The 12,215-nt window shown below is 38.2% G+C and overlaps 1 protein-coding gene across 1 annotated transcript in view; it reads right to left on the bottom strand.

The window, feature by feature from the left end:
• Positions 1-12,215, bottom strand: part of LOC311091076 (complement C2) — a 34,272-nt gene that overhangs the window by 5,988 nt on the left and 16,069 nt on the right. Inside the window, exons 8-16 of the mRNA XM_084126815.1 lie at positions 11,524-11,662; positions 11,285-11,416; positions 9,851-9,955; positions 7,177-7,314; positions 6,914-7,008; positions 6,673-6,802; positions 6,261-6,408; positions 5,505-5,581; positions 5,263-5,354 (exon numbers count right to left, since the gene is read on the bottom strand). Of these exons, the coding sequence (XP_083982941.1) occupies positions 5,263-5,354; positions 5,505-5,581; positions 6,261-6,408; positions 6,673-6,802; positions 6,914-7,008; positions 7,177-7,314; positions 9,851-9,955; positions 11,285-11,416; positions 11,524-11,662 (1,056 nt within the window). The remainder of the gene's footprint in view (positions 1-5,262; positions 5,355-5,504; positions 5,582-6,260; positions 6,409-6,672; positions 6,803-6,913; positions 7,009-7,176; positions 7,315-9,850; positions 9,956-11,284; positions 11,417-11,523; positions 11,663-12,215) is intronic.

The raw sequence follows: 12,215 nt of genomic DNA, 5'->3' as shown, positions 1-12,215 counted from the left end.
GAGAAACACCACAAAACCAGCTTCTCCCCGATGAAACTGACCCCATCACACTTGACCACCCAGCTGGTGCAGATGTAGATGCAATCACCATACAATATTACACTTAATAAAAGCACATTGAAACTGCAGATAAGTCTCAAACTGTTTTATTGGTTTTGTGGGGTGAGAGGGAGAAAGAGAGCAAGAGAAAGTTTCATTAATAAATATTAATACTAAAGTGTTACTTGGTTAAATAAGTTCACATACTGAGATCAGTTTTATTCAGCTGTTTGATCTCCAATTTTATTTTTCCTCAGCTCACAGTCAGCTCATAGTGAACAGTCTAGTTCAAGTCTCCTTTTGTACAGGGCCCTGACTGAGTCTGTTTCCACCTGAAACATAATTCCACCACAAACATGATCATTACAAGTTTTCTGGAGGCTCATCAAATCACAAAAAGTTCCTTGACTTCCTACAAACACAGGACTGACTAATTTATGTCAAGGGTTTTAAATCCTTACACATTTCTTCTGAAGCCCATTGAGGTAGAGGCCTCAGTTTCTGGGGCAGGTTTTGAAAAATCCTACAATAAAAGAGATGTGTAAGGGCCAGTCCCTTTTTTATGCCACACATTCAAATGTTTGCCATAATAAAAAGCCCAGTGCATTCACATCAGCAACTGTCTGAGAACACACAGACAGAGTGTCTTCATTTCCTCCACCCTAATAAATAAAAATAGGCCAATGTAAAGCATAACTGTTGTAAAGCAGGTTATGTTTGGTGTTCTGTCTGCTGCATACTGACCTCTGTGTGCGAGACTGTGTATGTGTGCTGGCTTCAACAGGGACACTGTATTTCCCTGCAGAACATACAGTCAGCCATATTTAAAACTTAAAAGTAGTAATGTATTGCACATGTACCCAGTGTTACTTGCTTAGAGGAGCCAGCACCAGGGTCAGATTGTACAGCACCTGTAATCCCATCCATAATCGGCCATCCCTTATTGCCTACTGAGAGCCAACTCCTCCGCCAGTGTATTCTGGTTTTCTGAATTTAACTCTTTATTTCTGTTCGCTGCAAACAAGTGTTTGTGATAAAATGTTCACAAAAGTAATAAAAGGTTGTGGTAAATACTCACCACTTTGAATTATTATTTTTATATTTTGTCTTTATCTGTTGCCAAGAACATTTGGAGTTGGGGTTGCATCTAAAAATCAAGGAATATTAATCTTTCTTAGTACATACATGTACATTTTTTATATATTATAAAAATAGGCTATAGGGTATAGTACACATATAGGCTACACATACATATACATAATTTTACATAAATATAGAACGTATTTGTTTAACTTACACATTAAGCGCGCGCGTGGAGTAATCATAGCTTAAGGATCAAAGCCTGAGTTGACAGAGAAAGTTGATGAGCTGCATCATGGTACCAATAAAGCCTGATTGCATCGGTTTGGTTTTGTCAATTCAAAACTAATCCTGTAACCCCGAGTTTGTTCAGCTACCTTCATGGTACAGGCCCCTGGCATTCCCGGTTTGTCATGTGTTTGTGTATAGTCTGGTTTGTTGTGAGCACATGGCTTGTCATGTATTTCCTTGTGCCATGTGCTCTCCTGTCAATTGTCTAGCCCCTCCAACTTGTTACTTGATTATTGATTAATTTGCCCCAACTGCTTTCCTTGTTACCCTCTTTTGTTTGCTTCCCTATTTAGTCTCCCTGTGTTTGCAGTCCAGTGCTGGTTCTTTTTCTATGTTCCCTCGTGTTTCCTGTTTCATACCAGATGCCTGTCTTGCTTTCCCCCACGGGGAGGTTTTGTTTGTAGTTTTGTTTTATTTTTATTACTTATTAAAATCCTTCTTTTCCCGCACATTAATCCTTGCTTCACTAATTTACCATTCCGTGACACCAATAAGACTATTAACTACCATTATTCATTTTAATTATACTAATGTCTAATTAAAACATCTACAAATGTATAAAACTGATCAGAGATCAGGTAAAACCCACAGACACTTGTTCATTTGTTCTCAGTGACTCATATTAATGGGTTGACAGAGTTCATCGCCCCCAGTGGTGAACCATTGAAATTTCAAAGTGTTTCGAAACAGTTGTGACGTAATGAAGCCTCGTTTACTGAAATCACGTGACTCTGGCAGTTTGATACACACTCCGGACCACTGATTCGTCAAAAGATTCGTGAAGGGCTTCAAAGCTTCATGAAGCAGTGTTTTGAAATTGCCATCACTAGTTTTTGCTAAGAACGTGCACTGGTATACCTTGTTTTGTGCTGACAGTTCAAGTTGTTAAGTCTTTTGTTAGTTGAGTTATTTGGAAACCTGTAAAGAGGTGGGTGCCATTTTTCTTTGTAATTTATCTTTTTCTCCTGTTTTTCTGAGTGAGAGGGAGACAGGGAAGTTTTGCTGTTTTTCTTTTAATTTTCTTTTTGTTATAGGTCATTTAGAAGATTAAAATTTAGTTAGAATCTTTTTGTTTATTATTTTGGCCTTGCGCCCTCCTGAAGCTTTTTTTCCCTTTTTTTCCCTGTTTTAATAAATTACGCTTCAGCTTGACCTTTGGTTGGCAGTGTTCTTTCCTGAGCTGGGGCTGGAGATGAGAAGTTCCCCATGGTCTCTCTCATCTCTTTGTTACATTTTCCCTTAACACCTAGACGTAAAAAGGGGAGATTGTAACACATAGAGAACTTGTGGTCAATCCTCAGAAGGTGACTGGACAAGTAGAAGTACACTTCAACTTCAAGCACTAATAATGTAAGAATGGATCACCATAAGTCAGGATTTGGCCTAGAAGATGATATTCAGCACACCAGAGCGAATTGCAGAGGTTACGAAGAAGAAGGGTCAACACATTCTTTGCATATGTTGAATGTTTTTGCCAATACAAGCCTTTAAAACGAAAAAATGATCTATGAATAATGAAGCAGCAAACTTTGCGAAGCACAAAGTTTATGTCACTAGCAAACTTTTGGCCACGGTTGTATTCTGTGCTGCCGCTCTAAGATACATCATCTGCAGAGCCATACATGACAGCCTTTTCTGACTTGCAGCACCAGGCAAGCAGTTTCAGAGCTGTTAAATGCCTAACCCGCTCCTAACCTCACTGAAACTACACTCACCTAAAGGATTATTAGGAACACCTGTTCAATTTCTCATTAATGCAATTATCTAATCAACCAATCACATGGCAGTTGCTTCAATGCATTTAGGGGTGTGGTCCTGGTCAAGACAATCTCCTGAACTCCAAACTGAATGTCAGAATGGTAAGAAAGAAAGGTGATTTAAGCAATTTTGAGCGTGGCATGGTTGTTGGTGCCAGACAGGCCGGTCTGAGTATTTCACAATCTGCTCAGTTACTGGGATTTTCACGCACAACCATTTCTAGGGTTTACAAAGAATGGTGTGAAAACTGGAAAAAAATCCAGTATGCGGCAGTCCTGTGGGCGAAAATGCCTTGTTGATGCTAGAGGTCAGAGGAGAATGGGCCGACTGATTCAAGCTGATAGAAGAGCAACTTTGACTGAAATAACCACTCGTTACAACCGAGGTATGCAGCAAAGCATTTGTGAAGCCACAACACGCACAACCTTGAGGCGGATGGGCTACAACAGCAGAAGACCCCACCGGGTAACACTCATCTCCACTACAAATAGGAAAAAAAGGCTACAATTTGCACGAGCTCACCAAAATTGGACAGTTGAAGACTGGAAAAATGTTGCCTGGTCTGATGAGTCTCGATTTCTGCTGAGACATTCAGATGGTAGAGTCAGAATTTGGCGTAAACAGAATGAGAACATGGATCCATCATGCCTTGTTACCACTGTGCAGGCTGGTGGTGGTGGTGTAATGGTGTGGGGGATGTTTTCTTGGCACACTTTAGGCCCCTTAGAGCCAATTGGGCATCGTTTAAATGCCACGGCCTACCTGAGCATTGTTTCTGACCATGTCCATCCCTTTTTGACCACCATGTACCCATCCTCTGATGGCTACATCCAGCAGGATAATGCACCATGTCACAAAGCTCGAATCATTTCAAATTGGATTCTTGAACATGACAATGAGTTCACTGTACTAAAATGGCCCCCACAGTCACCAGATCTCAACCCAATAGAGCATCTTTGGGATGTGGTGGAACGGGAGCTTTGTGCCCTGGATGTGCATCCCACAAATCTCCATCAACTGCAAGATGCTATCCTATCAATATGGGCCAACATTTCTAAAGAATGCTTTCAGCACCTTGTTGAATCATTGACACGTAGAATTAAGGCAGTTCTGAAGGCGAAAGGGGGTTAAACACAGTATTAGTATGGTGTTCCTAATAATCCTTTAGGTGAGTGTATAATCTCCTGCTGACCTGGTGCTGAGACTTTGAACGTGGCATGGTTGTTGGTGCCAGACGGGCTGATCTGAGTATTTCAGAAACTGCTGATCTACTGGGATTTTTATGCACAACCATCTCTAGGGTTTACAGAGAGAGAAAATAGTGAGCAGCAGTTCTGTGGGTGAAAATGCTTTGTTGATGCCAGAGGTCAGAGGTGAATGGCCTGACTGATTTGAGTTACAATAGTAACTCAAATAACCACTTGTTACAAGCAAGGTCTGCAGAAGATCCTCTCTGAGTGCACAACACGTGGAACCTTGAAGCAGATGGACTAAAGCAGCAGAAGACAAACTGGTGCCAGATGAGAACAGGAAACTGAAGCTACAATTCACACCGTCTCAATAAAACCTAAGAATGGAAGATTGGAAAACCGTTGCCTGGTCTGCTAGTCTCGATTTCTGCTGCAACATTTAGATGGTAGGGTCAGAATTTGGTGTCAACAACATGAAAGCATAGATTCATCCTGCCTTGTATCAACGGTTCAGGCTGTGGTGTGAGGGAAACTGGTTTCTTGAAAATCTTGAAAAAGAGTCCTTTTGGCATGTGCTGAAACGGAAGATTTGCATCATGGATTTGCAGCCGACAAATCAGCAACTGTGTGATGTGATCATGTCAATATGGACCAAAATCTCTGAGGAATGTTTCCAGCATCTTGTTGAATCTATGCAACAAAGAATTAAGTTCTGAAGGAAAAAACGGGTCCAACCCAGTACTAGCAAAGTGTACTTAATGAGGTGGCCGGTGAGTGTATAATGCATATATAACTCGGATGACCTCTCCTCCTCCCTGTTGTTTTCTGACTCATATACACTGCATTATCTAATAAAGGTACAACACATATTAAAGTGTTGTAATTTTGTAAGGACAGCACTCACCTTTGCACCACTATGTATGTGGGTGTCTGATCGACGAGTTCCCTGTCTGATGAAGTGAGCCGGAGTCTCTTCCAGGTGGAGCAGGGATCTCTCTGGTCATGCACACAAACATTCATTTCATCATAGAATAATTTTTTTTATCTTTTAGCTAAAGATTATGAGTTTGAGTATGTTTTGAACTTTGATGTTATTCACTATAAATCTTCATAACAATATATTAATTGAATTTCATAAATACTCACTGTGCTCGTCACATGTAGAGTCTGGATCCATTCTGAGAGCCCGGTTTGATGATTTGGTACAAGGTAAACAAATGGGCCTGTGTAGAAAGGTATAGATGTAATGCATTAACTGGCAAGACAGAACTCCAAAGCAGTCTGCTTGTTAAGCCGTGACATATTGAATACAAGTCTTTACTCCGTTTCAACTGAGAATACCATCTCAACAGCCGTTTATAATAGGGTGACCATATTCCAGGACATGTCCGGCCGGGGTTTCGAGATCGCCCAAAATATCCGGGATACGGCTTTTGCTTTATTGTCGCCATTCATTTTGTTTACATGCACACCTTTTGATTCAGTAGGACTGAATTAATTCCGATTGGTGAATCTGAATGTAGTGTTTACATGAACGCTAAACAAGTGATCGGTTGATGTGCGTTTTAGCATTGCTAAGAAAATTCCTGTGTTTTCGTCTCGATCGGGATCCGTGTGAAGCAGAATGCATGACCTGCAAAGCTGGCACGTACGTGTCAGTGTCAAATAATGTAATAATGTAAACATAATGAATGGTGACTGTAGAAAGCAAAAGCCGAATCCTGGGCATTTTGGGCGATCTCGAAATCCTGGCCAAACATGTCCTGGTTAAACAGGACGTATGGTCACCCTAGTTTATAAGCACTATTTATTTATTTATTTATAGCACATAAGATAAAAAACAAAACAAAACAAAAAAAACACCAGAATATATTTCCAAGGGAAAGGGTAGTTGAATCTTACCTTGCCTTCAAAGATATCGTAATGTTTTCTCTCATCCTAACCAGAGCAATGTCGTAATCATAAAACTCATTTACATTCTTGTGCTTTAGGCCTTTCACATTAAACAGAGGATGAAGAATCAACTCCATGGCTTTAACATCACCATTACCTTTGTAAGAGAATTGAAGCAAAGTACATGTAGTTTAGCGTCTGTGCATGACAGGATAAAATCAACATAAATTCAATTGACCCAATTTACTGTTTCTGGTCTAATTCATCGCTGCATATAATAATAATAATAAAAATATATTCTTTCAGAAACTTTCTTCGATTTGGCTTTGATTTTTAGTTGACTTTATAAGAGATTTTCTCTGAGTAGCATGAGTCCATAACATTATTCCATAACATTGTTGACAAAAGCAACAATTCTTACCATGGTGAACTGTTATGTCAGCAGAACTGGCAATTGATACAGATTCATCTGTATTCACCTTTATTAAGCAGTGTGCAGCTGTCAATACCATGCTCTTAGTCACTAGAGTCCCTCTGCATGTTTTAGCTCCCTGGATGAAAAAAAAAAAAAAAAAAGGTAAAATATGATCTACCATCTCAAAGCAGTGCTTTTATAGAAGTTTTTTATTAAATTGTTAAACTCTTGATATGAATTTACCAACCCAAAGAACATTGACATGCCAAGGTCTGGTGTAAGTTTCAGACTTCTCTTCCTCTTGCTCTTGTGCCACTCCACACTTAGTCACAGCAGAATCACCTGATTTGTACAGTAAGACACTATTATTAGTAAAGCTACTTTGAAACAATATATCTGGAGAAAGATATTCAGATTGAAACTGAAAATAAACAGATTAATTGTTCAGAGTCTCTGGACAACGATTTCAACTGTGGGACCCTAGAGGTTCTCTGGTATCTGATTACTTACTGATCATTCGGTTGAACACAGATCCCAGATGTTTATAGTCCTTTAAAATAAAAAAATGCAGCTCATCTTTCTTGGAAGAGGCAATGCTTGTGAGATCTTTCTTGTTAACTTCTCCTTTGACAGCAAACACATACACGTCTGTGAAACATATAAATGCACACAACTGGTGAAACTAAGAAAAAAATCATTAGGCTGTATTTTTTTGACACCTTGGATCAAGGCCTTCACAACCACACTGCTACACAAAATAGACCCACAAGGAAATAATGTATGATAAACTGGCTTGCTTACACTACTTACATTTGTGGTCAGAATTATTGGCACCCCTGGTAAATATGATCAAATATGGCTGTAAAAATAAATCTGCATTGTTTATCCTTTTGATCTTTCATTAAAACAATTAGCAAAAATCTAACATTTCATTGCAGGAAAAGAATTGAAAGTGAGGAGTAAATCATATTATGAAGTAAATTATTTTCTCCAAAACAAGTTGGCTATAATTATTGGCAACCTTTTATTGTTGCCAATAAACCTTTTTATTTTATGTAACATTCTTTTGCCAAGATAACAGCTCCTCCATAAAGAATCTCTCCAGATCCTTCAGATTCCCGGCTCCATGTTGTTGTTTCTACTCTTCCGTTCACCCCACTCATTTTCTATAGTGATCAGGTCATGGGATTGGGATGGTTATGGCTGAAGCTTCATATTCTGCTCAGTGACACAGTTTTGTGTTGATGTTTATTTTGGATTATTATCCTGATCAAATATCCAACCACGGCCCGTTATAAGATTTCCAGCAGAGGCTTTTAGGTTTAGATTTTTTTTATCTGTTGGTATTTGCTAGAATCCATGATACCATGTATCATTCTGAACAAGATGTCCAGGACCTCCAGCAAAAAAAAATTTTGTAACAAAAATTGGCCCTCAAAAGATCCAACAGTATATTTATATTTATATTTATATTTAACTGTGGACATGGGGTACATTTTATTCCTGTTTTCACCAAACCCATCTGGTGGGTTTGCTTCCAAAAAACTATTTTTTCAGTTTCATTTGACCATAGAATCTGGTCACTTTTGAAGTTCCAGTCGTGTCTGACAACTGAATATGCTGGAGTTTGTTTTTTGATGAGCGATGAGCTATTTTCTTACAGCCACTTTCTATTTCGTGAAGCTCAACAATCTTTTGATGCACATCAGAACTATATTCTTTGGTTTTACTCATTGTGATGGATGATTAAGGGAATTTGGCCTTTGTGTTTCCTCATATGTAAACTCTGTGAAACAAGATGTCATAGCTAGACAATTTCATGCTCATAGTCACCCTGGTGTTGCAAAAATGTAAATATTAATGGGAATATACTTCAGAGATATTTTACTCATAAAAAAAATAAAAATAATCTAGGAGTGCCAATAATTGTGTCCAACGTGTTTGGAGAAATACACTTATTTCACAATGTGATCCAATCTGCCAATTGCTCAATCTGATTGAAAAGCCGTCACGTAATCACCTGTTATGATTAATATCGATCCGAATGAAATTTCGATTTTCGGTGGTGTAATCCTTAAATAATCTTCTCAATCGGATTCAAGAATAGCTTGCACACATGCACAGCATGTTTACCAGAGCACTTCTATAATAATATCAATATTTAAATAATTTTTACGTCTTACAAACAGGCATATATTTATTTACATCTTACAAATTGGTCAGTTAAGGAGACTGAAATGTTTTTTTGCTAAAAAAAATCCCTCTTCTGACAGCTTTCAGCTTTCCTTTCAGGCATGTCTTCAAGTCAAAAACAACAATTATACTAAGATGTGGCAAATGCGTTTGTGCTGAAGTTTTGTTAAGGATATATAAATGCACATGTGAATGCAAATGTGAATCGGATTGCGAAATGTGAAGTTTAGAGTTGTTATAAACAGAAATAGAAATTGGATTCTATTAATTCAGATTGATGAAAATTTGTGCATGTAAAATATTACTACTAACCTACTGTGGTATGCGTAGGGAAATGCTACACATCAAAGTGAAATAAAAATGGTAGGGTAAAGGTGGACATGAATGGACATGAAACCCTAAACTTGTTTGTGTTACACATCACAGAAACCAATGTTAGCATCTGTACATTTTAATTGTAGGATAAAACTTGTTAATTTTGAGCTTTTTTGTGCTTCAGGGTCTAATATTTTCATTGTGTCAATGTCACAGGTTGAGTGTCTCTTCCATGAACCCAGAGTTTTTGAAAAAGAATAGCATATGGCTCTGGAGTAAGACAGAATCCTACGGGAGCAGAAATGAATATCCATGTCCTGTACATGTTGGTTTTTCTGGGTGGTGTAATGGCCAAAACTATGTATTTGCATGCATCACATTATTGTGTGGTGGGCCCTTTAAGAGACTGATCACTTCACTCATAACGTGCGCTGTTGTGCTGATGACATGAGCGGACAAATTCTAACAAACTTTTGGAGAAGTGGATGGGAGCTGGACAGAATTTTGTGGGAGTGGGACTGAAAAACACACCCATCCTCAGACAACAGGATATTTGTCCAGTTATAATGATTCGAAATAAACTGAAATTTGAGCAATTATTACATGAGAGGAAAAACAGGGTTAATATCAAAATGAGTCTGATAGGGTAAGACATGTAAACTTTTAGGAGACGAACCCAGGAGCTCCTCATGTGTGTGGTCTACACTGCTGGGTTTGTAGCCGAATAAGTTCCGGATCTTAGCTAACATGTTTTGTGGGTTGGGTCCCATATTTGAGTGGCCTGGATATACACAAAAACAAAAGCAAAATTAGTACATCAATAAATGAGCTTCAGAATTATTCACAACCTTTGAGCTTAAAATGCCTGTTATTACTTTTTTAACATACAGTATCTGCAATAATGATGAGCTTATATTTAGGAATATTGAGGGCTTGTACAGTAGTTAAATATGTAATGTTATAGTACATATAGTACACAGAGTGTATAAAGACCTTACTTAATGAGCCGTTATAATAATGTTTTTATTACCTTAGAATAAGCCATTTCTATATACACACACGCGGGTCGCCTTACATCGACATGTTTCTACAGGAGCCCTAAACGGACAAACGTGTTTCGTCACTGTGTTGTTCTTCATGCAAAGACGCTAGCTTAAAGTCAGCGAATAAAACACTGACATAATGATGAACAAGTAACAATAATATTCGCAATAACATATCGTTTTACTGAGTAATTAAGTCAACCTAATTTCTTAATGTATCTTTGTAAAGAAACCTCATTGATTAACTGTCTCAGACGACGACATAATTTCCTGTCGGCCACTGTAACTTCTGTTGGGTGCAATTCACAACCTCACCACTAAATGCAGCTAAAAATCACACAGTGCAGCTTTAAAGGCACACTATGCCGTTTCCATTTTTTCTAAAACAGCGCCCCCTAGAGTCGCCGTGGATTACTTGTATTTAACATTACTGTCGTAAATATCACTCATGCAGAGCCGTCTCTGCACTCTTCCGACTGCGCTTTCTTCATTTTCTTCGTCGACCCTACCATGATTCATGTCTGAAATGCGTGCTAGTGTCTTCCGGAGGGGCTGCTTCATATGTTGTTGATGTATGTGACGTCGTGCTGTAAAGCAAGTCGTGATCCTCTAAAGATTTGTCGAGGCGCCACCTCTCAAACCTGCATTGCTGGTTTTGCCAGCGGTGTCGCAGCATCCCCCCGTGCCCTCCAGAGGTCACATTTGTCAGTCACATACATCATTGAGGATGATTCATTTCAGAAAAATGACCATTATAAAACTGATTGTTATTCCTTGTGAGGCGTACATTTCTTACATTTGAATGAAATGGTTATTTTTCTGAAAAGAGGCATCCTTGTTGACACAGTATGTAGCTGACAAATGTATGAGCCCTGGTCCTTGTAGACCCCCATTACTGCATTTTACTATGTCATCCTAGAGAAGCACTGCCATAGACTGCCGCATCTACAGAAATGTGTGTATATGTGTGTGTATACAGTTTGTGTGTGTGAATGTCAATGTCCCAGGTCAGACACAAAAGTGAAGCCACCCTTTAGCCTTACTCTTCTCATATTGGTCAGTCTTACCATCAGTTGAAATGATAACGACGTTCTGAGTCTCATTGAACTGATTTCTTTTGGTCTCCCTGAGGAAAGCAAGCTGACTGTACACCCTTTCTAGGGCTTTATACAGATTGGTGCCTCTCTTACTTCCATGGCCTGAAATGAAATTTAAATGAATTACATCAAACTGGAAACTGGAGTTAGAAAGCTACAATAAAGATGTAGTAAAATTTTAAAAACAAACATTTGTACAATGAACATACTTTCGTCGCTAAACTCCTCTAATTTCCTCAAGATATACTGCACATCTTGACTCTCGAAGCTTGTAATGGACACTATTTCTTTGGGCTCACTGGCATATGAGATTATCTCAAACTTCATGTGGACTTCATAGCTATCCAGCTGGAAGATGAACAAAATTGCACAGCAATTTATTTTTGCACAAGAATTTATTTTGATTCAAACACATGATGGCTGTTTTATGCTTTAGAATTGGTAATTTAATTTAATTTAATTTAATTTAATTTAATCATTAATCTTATTTTATTGTGCTGTATTATTGCTAATATGTTTAATTGTTGTAATTTATCATTATTATAATGTATATTCATGTTTATGTTACTATTTATTTTATAGAAAACCACAACCATACAAAGCAGTCTGTTGAGTGGTGACTATAAATGGGTATTCCCATCGCATTCATATGCTTTGTTGTCTGAAAGAATAGGAATCACAGAGGACACCCGATGTATTCTTGTCTATTTATTGGTGAAATCTTATTGAAGTCAATTTTTTTTGAAGATATTTAAGTTTTAATAAAATGCATCCCATTCACTGACAACTATATTCACTGCGCCAACCAACAATCACTGCAACATCTAGATAATCAGCTTGCTGGAATTTCAGTCAGTAAATGCTTCTTTTTTTTTTTTTGCTATGTATGAAACCTACAATA

Source organism: Abramis brama (assembly GCF_963993115.1).
Source record: "Abramis brama genome assembly, chromosome: 10".
NCBI classification, from domain to species: domain Eukaryota; kingdom Metazoa; phylum Chordata; class Actinopteri; order Cypriniformes; family Leuciscidae; genus Abramis; species Abramis brama.
The sequence above is the reverse complement of the archived record's forward strand: the minus strand, read 5'-3'. Positions and strand labels throughout refer to the sequence as shown.